The sequence below is a fragment of the Penaeus vannamei genome, chromosome 10, assembly GCF_042767895.1.
Source record: "Penaeus vannamei isolate JL-2024 chromosome 10, ASM4276789v1, whole genome shotgun sequence".
NCBI lineage: Eukaryota > Metazoa > Arthropoda > Malacostraca > Decapoda > Penaeidae > Penaeus > Penaeus vannamei.
Window position 1 is genome coordinate 39,325,527 of NC_091558.1, and position 12,500 is coordinate 39,338,026.

Below are 12,500 nucleotides of genomic sequence, written 5' to 3' on the forward strand. Positions count from 1 at the left end.
ATATATATATATATACATATATATATATATATATATATATATATATATATATATATATATATATATATATATACATACACACACACACATTTGTACCTATCTATACATATATGTATCAAACACACACACACACACACACACACACACACACACACACACACACACACACACACACACACACACACACACACACACACACACACACACACATATATATATATATATATGTATGTATATATATACATACATACATATACATATAGATAGATAGACAGATATACACGTCCATACACACATACACATAACGGATCCAGTCCAAATCTCCGGAGAGATGGGATAATTGATGAATCAATTTGCAGACACAGATCACGTACGCGAGGAAATCAGTATATGGAGAATGGCTTCAGGACTCATCGAATTAATTTTCTGAAGGCGAAATCCTGAATTTTCTGAGATATGCAGTCGATAGAGATGGGATGAGGTAGCGAGGATATAAATGAATATAAGAACTCATTTAAAATATGCATGAATTGGTCGACGAAGGTTTCGGTTTGCGACAATATTCTCGTTGATAGAACAGATCAGTCGGAAATCCAGACCGGACAGAAAGGCTGTGCCAGTGACGTCACCACTCAAGGATGCAGCCGGGAGCGTCTCTATGGACCATCACACACTGATCACGCATACAATGCCAGGGAAACGGGGTCCAAGCAGCACTGTCTGAGGAATTGTAAACGTCTTAAGCACTCGATCCTTCTCTGACATGACGCGACTCGAAGGCTGTTATGCACTGACACGCACGCTTCGTACCAAGGAATCCCGTGTTTTTTTTTTCATGGTTTTATTTTTTGAGTGGCACGTGCAGCGGGGAGGGCGGCATCATCCCGAGCTTTTATGAGGCAGGTCTTTATATAAATGTAGTTGGAGAATGGTTTATAGCATCGCTTCGTGATTCCTAGTGGTAGATAAGAAAATGAGGTTAAATACTCGTGATTCCTAGTGTTAGATAAGGAAATCGGGTTAAGTACTCGTGATTCCTAGTGTTATATGAGAAAATCAGGTTAAATACTCGTGATTCCTATTGTTAGATAAGAAAATGAGGTTAAATACTCGTGATTCCTAGTGTTAGATAAGAAAATCGGGTTAAATACCGGTGCAGGAAAACAAAAAATGAGAGAAAGAATAACTAACACGGTAGTGAATATCTGTAACGCACATAAATGGAATAGAGTTTTCCTTTAAAAGTAATAACCAAAGTAGACATACACCTTCCACGCACAAATATACGGACACTCCCTAGTACGTAGAATAAAAAAAGTTTGGAAAGAAGAGTGGGAAGGAAGAACGGGGGATAGAGGAAGGGTAAGGGATAAAGTGCAAATGTTACCAACGCCTGACCTTCCCATAGCAATGGTTAACACCTGTTGTTGTCCCTATCAGATGATTTAGGTTGTCGGTGACGTTTACTTTGCAGGTGTTCTTGCTTTTGTTCGGGATAGTATACACGTTCCTATCAACGGAATCACATAACATATTGCAGATTTAAATGGCAGTTCCCCTTAATAAGTACATCAACAAAATAAAATATCTTAATAAACAAAATTCGCGCATTATTATTAGCTTCAGGTCCTATGTGTAACTCTGCTTAATTCATCTATGCTAACCATGCCAAAACATATAAGTACTTTCAATTATCATGTTTACTTGAAATATCGAGAACATCAAACATCACCAAAGTGGCTATCCGTCAATCAACCAGTCAATCAATCAATCAATCAAAGCACATCAACCAATAAATCAGTAAAATAAGAAAGCATGCGTCAGTAAGTGCCCTAGATTCCCCCCCTTATTCCAGTGTGTATAAAGCAGACTGATATAAATTCAATAGGCTTCCAACGTCAAAGAAGTTTTAAATCTTTCCGAGAAAAGTGAGACACGTTGCCATGTGCAAGATAATTCACCACACGGTTCATAACTGGTTCCGTCGGGTTTAGACATGTAAGGATAATCATGCAAAGCAATGTAGATAATTACAAAAGAAGCGCTCGAATAAAGGCTACCATTAGCGCTGCTTGGGAGATGCGACTTCCCGTGCTGCCCCAGAAGTTATCCTTCCTCCGAATTAACTTGGGGAATCCCGTTACTTCATATTTCACAGAAGCTGGGGATGGCCTCGCCCGCCCAACGATCGGTTTTGTTTTCACATATCCGACCTTTACTGTTCGCATACAAGCCTGTCTTACTATAGACGCTGACCGTGTTAACTGTGCCGCTGGCTGTTTTAAATAAATACATGGACACGGAAAACATCCGGATGCATGCCAGCACTTGCGCTTATAAACAAACACATTCCCGGCTCGGAATTTAAACAACAAACACAGGGTGGGCCACTGATCATAGATCAGTATCATAGATAAAAATACACACATCAGTAAGGGATTCTCTGGACAAGAGGAAAGAAATAAAAATATCATATAAACGAACATTAGAATAAGAAATGAAAAATGAAAGTGTAAAACATGTAGTCACCCACCTGTTCCACTCATAGTACGCAGGTAGATCCCTGGGAACTCATGGTAGCTTCACGACTGTTTGTTCGGTTTTCTCGGGGTAATCACCAATATTTGCTAGGGTCTTCCCCTGGGGAATTCTGTTTGTCTGTTACTCCTCCTCCCTCACAGCATTATATGTTCCTGACCAAGCAGTACAGCGAAGACGCAACATGTAATGGCAAGCTGTTTGCTCTACAGGCCATGGTATTGGATAAACAGCCAAGTAACACTGTGTACAGCCCTTTTTAGCTCAGCACCACGACTTCCTTTGATTTAATTTACCAGCACTTTCGCAGCGCACACATCAAAGGCTCCTTTTTAAGACTCGATACCTTTTCTGGCTGGGCGGCGGGCTATTCTCGCCGCTTTTCCCCTACGGCAGCCTACAATCGGCACCTTTACAGACGTGCTCCTATCGCTGTAATCTATTTCTTCACACACACTCTCTCAGTTCGCCGCCGAAGTTATCTCTTTTCGACGCTTCCACAGTTAGTGCTGGGGCTGCCTTGTCTCAGCCGAGAGGATGGTTGTCCGTACGTATTGATGGCTTCAGACGCAGCAGAGACGGAGCGCCCGCTACGAATCTTCCCCACCGTAAGCCACCAGATGGATATGCGTGCCCAACTTTTCCAGGTAATTAATGTCAGTGTTGCGGACACACACCACGCCGGCCAGCAAACACCCTCATCCACGTGAAGCAAGAGAGGTGATGACACACTCAGGTTCGAGCCCCTCGAGGTGAAACAAACACCATGTGGAAGAGCGAAGGAGGGGAGAAAGTCCTGGTGTTTGTTTGTGATACGAAGGTGGATAGTGTAGCTGTGCTTGTGCCAGAGGATGAGGAATGTCTCAGGTGTTAGCGGGAAGGTGGTTCGAGTGCTGGTGCTACAGAGGTTATATAAGGGGTGGCAAGATATTGTAGGAAAAGGATTGAAGCCAGGGCAGCGTTGCCATCGATAGGAAGGAATAGCTGTTGGCAGGTTCAGGTATCGTAGGAGAGTTGGTCTTTAGGGAAGAGGCAAGTAGTTATCGAAAGACTTGCTGGCCGGAGAACTACTCTGAGAAAGCCTTTCGGCAAGAGTGGTGGAGTGCTAGGTGTGTGAACAAGGACTTGAGATATAAATTTCGGCAATGCAGGAAACTTAGATCAAGGAAGGGAAAGATAGAAAAAGAAAAGGCATAAAAGGAAAGTTGATGATTGTTGCAAATACTTTTTGTACTGGAAGAAAATACAATAGTGCTTGCGTCTGCAGTTGGAGGATCCTAAATGATGGGACACGTAGAAATGGCAAAATTGGATACATAAAACTCCGAAATAGGCTGGAGAGGTCAAGTGCGAGGAGATATTTGGACAAAAGAAAACTTTGGTGTTTAGGAGAGATATTTGGTTGACAAGGATTAGATATTTGGAGAGAGAGCCAGGTTTAATAATATAAAAATGTTAGGTATAAAAAGAGAGTAAGTGGGTGATGGAGGTTTTGTTATTCAGGGCACTATCAAGGAACATGTAAATCTGATAAGATCAAGGGATTATTAATATTTCTTTGGTTAAAGAACAAGTTAACAGATGTATTGGCTATAACTGGCAAAACAATCAGGGACAAAAGGACAGGAAAAGTACAGAAATGTGACAGATCTTGATGAATGTGGAATGTTGGAGAGGTGTGGAATGTCATGCAAAGGCTGGAGAAGGTTCAGTAATATGCGAATCACTCAAAGCTCAAGATCTTCAGAGACGATCAAACTCGAGAGGAACCAGGGTCGACGTCGTTCAAATGAAGCCGATACACAGCATGAAGTTTCGCAACAATAGTCAAAGTGGCGGGCGGCGGCGGGCGGCGGCGGCGGCGGCGGTGATGGTGGCGTGGCAGGCAGCGTGGGAGAGACGCGCACAGGAGGTCCCCGCTCTCAGCACGCCGTAGTACAACTGGCTGGCAGGTGACTGCACGGAGAGAACCGACCCTGTAGACTGCTTGACTCCGCTCGGGCCCCGGTCTGATGCCCTGGTCTAGGAGACTCGCGCCGCCATCTCCGTTCGTTTCCGCTACCTTCGTTCACTTTCACGGTGCGTTTTCTGCGTGTACTTGCAAGGAATTTGCACCTGGCTGCGAGCAGGACTTATTGACATGCAAGTGGCAAGCCTGAGGACCAGAAAGGGCCAACCTGAGCTGCCAGAGGCCCGTAAGACGTACGTAATCACGGGCGAAAAGTTTTGGTTCGCGCGTGAAGCACGGTGTTTGTTATGGTGTGTGTGTGGCTGGCCGCGCTGCCTCCCCCCGGGCTGCCGCCACCACCCTGCCCGAGACCACCACGGCGACACCACACACCTCCAGCCCGACCTACACATTGGTTCTAGCCACGTTTGGGCGTCGGGCGCGGGCTGGGGGGCGCCGAGGCTCCGGGGTGGGCACGTGGGTGTTCCAGGTGAAACACGGCCCCCGAACGCCACCACCCGTCGCTGTGTGCCGCCTTGGCGTCCTGCCAGCCTCAGCCGCCGCCACCTGTTCGCTTGGCGGCAGTTTTTCGTGGCCTGGGTCGTGACAGCGGCCCAGGGATCAAGTTTCCCAGCGTAGCGGGAGTCCGGATGCGTTGTGGAGTGACAGCCACGCCCACAAGCCGCCCGCAGCACGCCCGCCACCCAGCTGTCTCAGCACCCTTCCTCGCATCATGATACCATCTCCTGAGATCACGCCCACGTCCCAGCCCACCGACCTCAGTGTCACCTGGGACTGCCCACTGCCCACATACCCACACAATATTCCCACGCCCACGCCGCTCTGAGGCCCCACGCCTCCTCACGCGCCTCCCGTGGCCCTCCAACACCTGATCCGTTGTTCTGGCGCAGATGATCTCGTGACCCTCCTGGCGACGGGCGGGGGAGGAGGGGCGGCGGGGGGGTAAGGTCCTTGACGCTCTCCACTTCGGATATCGTCAGCCTGCGTCATCCTTGAGCTCCTGGGGGAACACGCCGCCCTCGACGTGATGATCCTCGGGCTTGACCCGCGCCTCCACGTGATCAACATGTGCGGGCACTTGCCTCTTGCGGGTATCGGCTCTAGAAACACCTGTACATAACCGGTGTTGGGCTGACCACCAACGGCGACCACCAGGTAGGCGAGGACTGCCAGACCCGCGGAATGTCTGCCAGGGGTCGCGCAGTCAACACCAGCCGCCTCTCTGTAATCAACAACTCCGCCACGATTTATATCACCAAATTTCCAGGTAACATTTGATTCATCAGGCTACAATAATGCAGAAGTTAAACCTGCACGACCAGAACACGCTCTCCGAACACCATCTCCGCACGCCACGGCTGCCATCATATCTGCCTCGCGGAAGAGATATTCCCCGCGAGATCAGCGAAGGTACACAACGCCGGCGCTTTTTGCTGCTTGCTACTTTCCACGCGATTTGTTGGACGAGCAGGCGCGCGCGTGTGTGGATATGGGTGTGTGTGCGTGCGTGTGTGTCTATGTGTGTGCGTGTGTGGATATGGGTTTGTGTGTGTGTGTCTATGTGTGCGTGTGTGTGTCTATGTGTGCGTGTGTGTGTCTATGTGTGCGTGTGTGTATGTGTGCGCGCGCGTGCGTTTGCATGCACAGATATACATGCTCGCTAATGTGCCTGCGCTTGTTCTTCCCCTTTTCCTTCTGGGCACAAAGGCACAAGTGCAATAATTTAAGAGAGGAAAAGACTGGGCAATCGTGCAAAAAGTTTGAGTCGGTAGAAGCAATGAGCGAGTGAGGTTTACCATCTGAGAACCAACGGCCAGTACTGACTCACGTGGCTTCACCTCACCTCACCTGCTACTCTGCCTCGCACCACCATCTAGCTAACCACGTGGTGCTACCCCGTCTCTCCCCACCTGGTCAGCCACGTGGTGGTGCCTTGCCCAACTTTACCACCTGGCCGACCAAGGAAGGCTGACCCTGCCTTGTGCTATCTCCTAACCGATCAAAGGCCACACACGATGAATATACCGCTAGATAATAAGATGCACTTGCAACGCTGATGGGAACAGTTACAAAGCTCGCATATACGCACTCATGCAAGCTCATAAGCACACGTACATATACGTACGTACATAGTCGTACACACGAAGACACGTTCACTGATAAAATTTAACAGATTAAAAAGCGCGCCAACGCAGATAGCACTGAACATAGTACATTTGATGGCACAAGTTGCACGCACAAAACACGAACTTAAGGCAAGCGGCGAACTGATGTCACATTAAATGACCGCATTGATGGTATAAAGTTGTATGAAGTAACAGCAGAATGGGTTTTAATATGCATTAAGGGTTCACTGCAGGCAAGACGAACGATCTAATGCAGTGACGAAATACAAAATGGGGTTGCGTAATGGTATTCAGTTTCAAAACGCTATTAAATTGATTACAGTCTGTATTCTATTTACATTATGGCGTTTATATGCGATGAGATATTATGAACATACATATTATTCAATGTTTGTGAAACAGAAATAGACTTGATGGTTAAGCGCCTGAAATCTTTGATGTTTCATTAAATTTTCTTTAATTTTTGTTTTAAATGTCTTTTGGTTGGAGATATTTCTAATATTTTCTGGTATTTGGTTCCAGATCACTATCCCTCGGATTTGCATATTTCTTCCACCGATTTCTTTATTCGATCTTTTGATAAATAAGGGGTAATTTTGCCTTATATAGACACCTATTATGGTACCTGTTGTCTGTATAGGTAGTTGCCAATTGGATATTTTCCCTGTATGGTTTTATGGATTAGAATACATGTGTCATAGTTGTACTTCTGTTGTACTTTTAGCCATTTGAGTTTGTTTATAGGTGGTGTGATGTGGTCACATTTATTTACATTTCCTAGTGCTACTCTTGCCGCGAAGTTATGTAGTCTTTATGTCCTTCGTATTTGTGTTTTGTTTGTGGAGCCACAGATGCTTAGGCAGGAATCAGTGTTGACGAAGTGACAACAGAAAGCACATTAACGCTGAATTCACACACTAAGGTGTATTGAGTAATATACGGATGGTACAGCAAACTAACTGTAGATTAGACTAATACCATATAACTAGAAGCGTGCAGGTTAGCGTGAACAGTATTTTTTTTTATACTGACAGGTAGTATTGTTATTTTGACAACGAAGTAACGTTAAAAAAAGAACAGGAAAAATGGAAAATGAAGGGGAATGTAAATGATACTGAAATTCCAGCACGCTGAGCATTCTCTCGCTCTCCCGAAAAGAAAAAAGTAAAGAAAAAGAAAGAGAGAAAGAAATAATGATAATGAAAAAATACGGATAAAAAGTGCTTTCTTAAATTAAGATGCAGTAAACAGCGAATACATTAATACCTTCATGCCATAGTAAATATAACTCATTGTACGAAACGTCCTGAATATTTTTTTTTACAAATATTGTTATGGTGCAGAATGATCGGAGTATACAAGAGAATAAAAAAAATATATAAAATGGATGTAATCCTTGAGGAATGAATATACATTATGTATGTAAATGTGGCATTAACATATGTGTGCGTGCTAACACTTTAAGTTGACATTAGTATCACAAATATCCCTTAGTGAAATCATTTACTAGGTGTGAATTAAACCGCAGGCTATTTAGTGATAATAATGCGCATCCAAACAAATACGATTCAAATACGAGCTAAAAAATAGTTTCATGCGTAATATCAGTGTTGTAGGAAATCCATAACGCAACGCATTTTGGAATGTTCGAGTAATTTTGAGAGTACAGTCACGGTCAAAGCTCTTGTCAAATCTGTCTCGAATTCCGCTTCGAACATCCGCTTCTTGTGAGGCAGATTCGAAGCTTCATTTCATAACATGACTTGTGTCCGTCACTGTACATTATGAGTACGCGTTGGTAGCCTAGACCCTCCCCCCCCCCTTCCTTGAATCCAGCAACACAAGAAATGTCCGCAAATATGTCCGTATTCAAAGCATTAGCGGTATATGTATATGATGTGCATAGATGGATAATACGAGTGTTTTGTTTTATTTTGATTATCGATGTGATATAGTCTTTAGCCTAGATGTACAAGATAAAAAGGCCAAAGTTGGTGGAGAGAAACTACTTCAGATAATACTCCTTTGCTTGTATTTGTGGATTAGAAGGAATACAGAGAAAGAAGATACGTGAGAGTTAGCGTCTAGTCCATCTCTAGTTAATGAATAAGCATCTCATACAAGTTTAATTCTTCGCCGCTGAATTGAGTTAGAGAAAGCGGTTTAAATTGATTCAATATCTTGATCGAGAATGTTGCTAACCTAGAAATTGGTAAACTGTGCGACTCTTGAAGTGGTACGTTACAAATGCACACGCGCACACACTCACTCACACGCACACACACTCACACGCACACACACGCACATGCACACACACGCACACGCACCCACCCACACAGTTAACACAAATACACACACACACAAGCACACGCATGCACACACACACACAGTTGACACAACTATACACACACGCGCGCGCGTGCGCGCACATTTTTTAAAGCGTGGAAGCGGGTATGCATGTACACGTGTATGTAAATGCGCAAACATAAACACACCACAGACACATACATGCAACCGAACACTTGCATACAAGTTAATGTGTACGCACACACACACACAAACACACACAAACATACACACGCGCGCACGCATAACAACACGCACGCCGCAGCGGGTCGCGAGGTTCCAGGGATCCTTATTCTGCCGAGCCGAAGGAGAATGTCCTGAGTCATGAAGAGCCTCGGATGCCACAGCTGGAGGAAGGCCAGGACAGGTGGGTATGGCAGCAGGCTGGCGTGGCCTTGCTGCAGATGGGCACGACAGCGAACAGGTCGTGAGACAGGTGATCGCAGCGACAGGAGAGCAGGATTGTCGGACGACGGGAATGGACGGAGGTGACCGCTGGAATGGGTTGCGCGACAGGCAGATAAGACAACACCGTTCGTTTCCATCCAACAGGTAGATATAATCATCACAACAAACGCCTGCACAAAGCGACCGTCACTAGAAGGGAGACCGTCGCTCGCAGGACAGGAGAGAGCGACGGAGAGCAGCGCAGGACGGCAAGGTGGACAGCAGCAGCAGCGGCGGCCGGACGACGCGGACGCCAGGGCCCCTCGATCAAGAGCAGCGTCTAATAAACAAATTAGACAGTGATCCTGGATTTTTCAGTCATCAGCCTGGATAATAAAGTCTGAGGAGGAGATAAAAAAAGATAAGCAGCGATGACTGGACGCATTACGTCACGTCTGGTGACCTGGCAGCCGCTCCCGCAGATCGGGGAGAGGGAGGCCGGGGAAGATAAAATACAAAGACCCATAAATCCGGGTGAAGTCCTTTGTCTTTATCTTTTCATCTTTTTGTGCAGCCGACTTGTGAGGAAGGTACAATTCTGTTGACGACGCTTTTGTGTACGCACTGGCACTTGTGCGCACGTAAGCCAAGTGCACACACGCACCGAAATGTAACGACACACATATACTTGCGCCTACATATCAATGCGTTCACATAAACGCTAGTTGATGATAAAGACTCAAAGACATGCAACACAAATATACGCGCACAAACGCGCGCGCGCGCACGCACACATGCGCACACATACACAAGCGCGCGCGCGTGCATACACACACAAACACACACACACACACACACATTCAAACACTATCCATACATAGGACATTTTTTATTTCACACTTCGCAGCTGCAAATGTGTTATCAAAAAAAGGAATAAACGAGCTCAAAAACTGCCCAAAAATCTGTTAATTTATAGGACGTGTAAATGTATTCTGACTTTGAGCGTATAGCAATGCATATAGCATGCAATCACAGTTAATTATGTAATTAAATATATTCGGAATTACTATCCTTGAATTAGACAATCGCGCTGCATCGCCAGGGGTCTTGGATGCGTCAAAAATACTAGATACCGAATTTACTAATATCTTGCGAATTTGAATGCCATAGACCGGTAAAGCAAGCGATTGATAGAGAATCCCATAATCTTCTTTCCCGGACCCTTGTTCTCTTCCATGCATGTTGGAATCTAGTGCATGGGACCGATGGCTTAATGGCGACCGAAGATGACAGAAGATCGACTACTTTTATCTCTGTATTTCCATGTATGCGTACAGTCACCGACAAAAGGAACGGCACATTCCATACTGAATGCTAAACCGAACATTTTACTAAGAACCTCCATCCCGGTTACTTTTCTCTCTCTCTCTTTCTTTCCTTCTCTCTCTCTCTCTCCCTTTCCTTCTCTCTCTCTCTATCTATCTCCTTCTCTCTCTCTCTCTCTCTCTCTCTCTCTCTCTCTCTCTCTCTCTCTCTCTCTCTCTCTCTCTCTCTCTCTCTCTCTCTCTCTCTCTCTCTTTCCCTCCCTCTCTGACTGTAATAATGTGAGCCTCGTATATAAATAATATTGACTGTATCGTGTAGTGTATTTTTTAAACGTGTATCCATTGGAGTGTGTATATAATTGTTGTGAAAGGTAAAGTGAAACTACTAAACAAAGAAAAATGAATGCTAAAGACCAACTGAATGTCAGATTTAGAAGAGCAGTTCATAGCAAATTGAATATTTCAAGTAATACATTTGGCCATCTCCAATCTCATCTCTAATACGAAAAGACGCCGGTTTTATTAAACTCCCGTCTTCATAAAGGCCATGATACATCCATGACAGTTGCCATCACGTAACGAGTACCTGGCAGTTGTACTTCGGTAAGTGCGTACCGACAGGTTTCCTTAAGTAAAGGTTTGTTGACAGGTGAGGATCCACAGGAGAGGCTGATGCAAGTAACTTTTCATTTTTTCTCTTTCTGTTTTTTCTTCGGGAGTTTTCAGGGTCCCTTTGCAGGCATTCAATAGATGCTGAAGCGCTGAAGGTCTGGGTGCAGTAATTTCAGATCCTGAAATAATGTTGGGTGTTCAGTTTTCTTAGTGGTGTTTATCGTTCCCTGTGTTCTTTTGTCCTAAAGTGTCGGTTCTTAGAGGCGGTGTAAGTGACAGCTGAGAGGGCGGATTTCTCAGAAGTGTTCCTCGATGAAGATTCAGTGTCAGGTGTCTTCACGTCACGCTTTATGGACGGCGGTTCTCAGATCATTATTTCATGGCAATTATCTTCTCATTAGGGTAACGTCGGGAAACTATTCTAAACTACGTTTGGCTGTTTTATCTGAAAATGTGCTTTAGATATTCGCAAGTCTTTTCCGGTCGTACGTACACACGTGTGCTCAAAAACACATACGCTAGCAGGAGCTATATTCAGGTTTCCTCCCTGGAAAAATGTCCAATACTTGCTAGATCAGGTGTTCAGGTCAAATTTTCAGATCATTCAGAAGGCCAGCCAGCCAATTTGCGTTGTGTCTGCCAGAATACCACTGACTTTATTTCCTAACATCTTCATGGCCTATTGTGATGATGTATTACATACATTATACTCTAGGAAAGTTTCTAAAGCAAAACAATGGTCCATTCACACTTGAAAATGTAGGCTATGAATGCAAAGTTCAGTAAAGTTGAGTTAGTTTACCACCTTGGCTATCTGCTCAGGCGTGGGCAATCGTGATTACAGTTTTACATATGTTAGACATGATACATTATTCTGGGATTACTGTAATTTTACATGGTGAGATTAAACTATAAGTTATACATAAATGCAAAAGAACATTAAGTTGATATACTTTTACCACTGTTTTTGCATAACAATGTTTTTTTCTATTACGGTAATGTTACATAAATGCAAAGATGAATTTAGAACATGGTTATGCAGACCCGTAGATTTTCATTATTTTGTACGTATCAGCGGTACAAAAAGCATTTACTTAATTACGAACTTATTTTCGAGGACTGGAAAATCATTATCGCATTATCACGTTCGTTTTTGCACTTAGTCTATGAGTGATTTGTCAGGGATGAAGATGAATA

General features: G+C 44.6%; 2 protein-coding genes across 2 annotated transcripts in view; one reads left to right on the top strand and one right to left on the bottom strand.

Annotated features, from left to right (window-relative positions):
- LOC113818456 (uncharacterized) overlaps positions 1–4,488 on the bottom strand; it is a 40,933-nt gene extending 36,445 nt beyond the window's left edge. Inside the window, exon 1 of the mRNA XM_070126665.1 lies at positions 2,534–4,488. Coding sequence (XP_069982766.1) covers positions 2,534–2,546 — 13 coding nt within the window. The 5' untranslated portion in view covers positions 2,547–4,488. The remainder of the gene's footprint in view (positions 1–2,533) is intronic.
- Positions 1–12,500, top strand: part of LOC113820859 (uncharacterized) — a 231,736-nt gene that overhangs the window by 37,646 nt on the left and 181,590 nt on the right. The window lies entirely within an intron of this gene.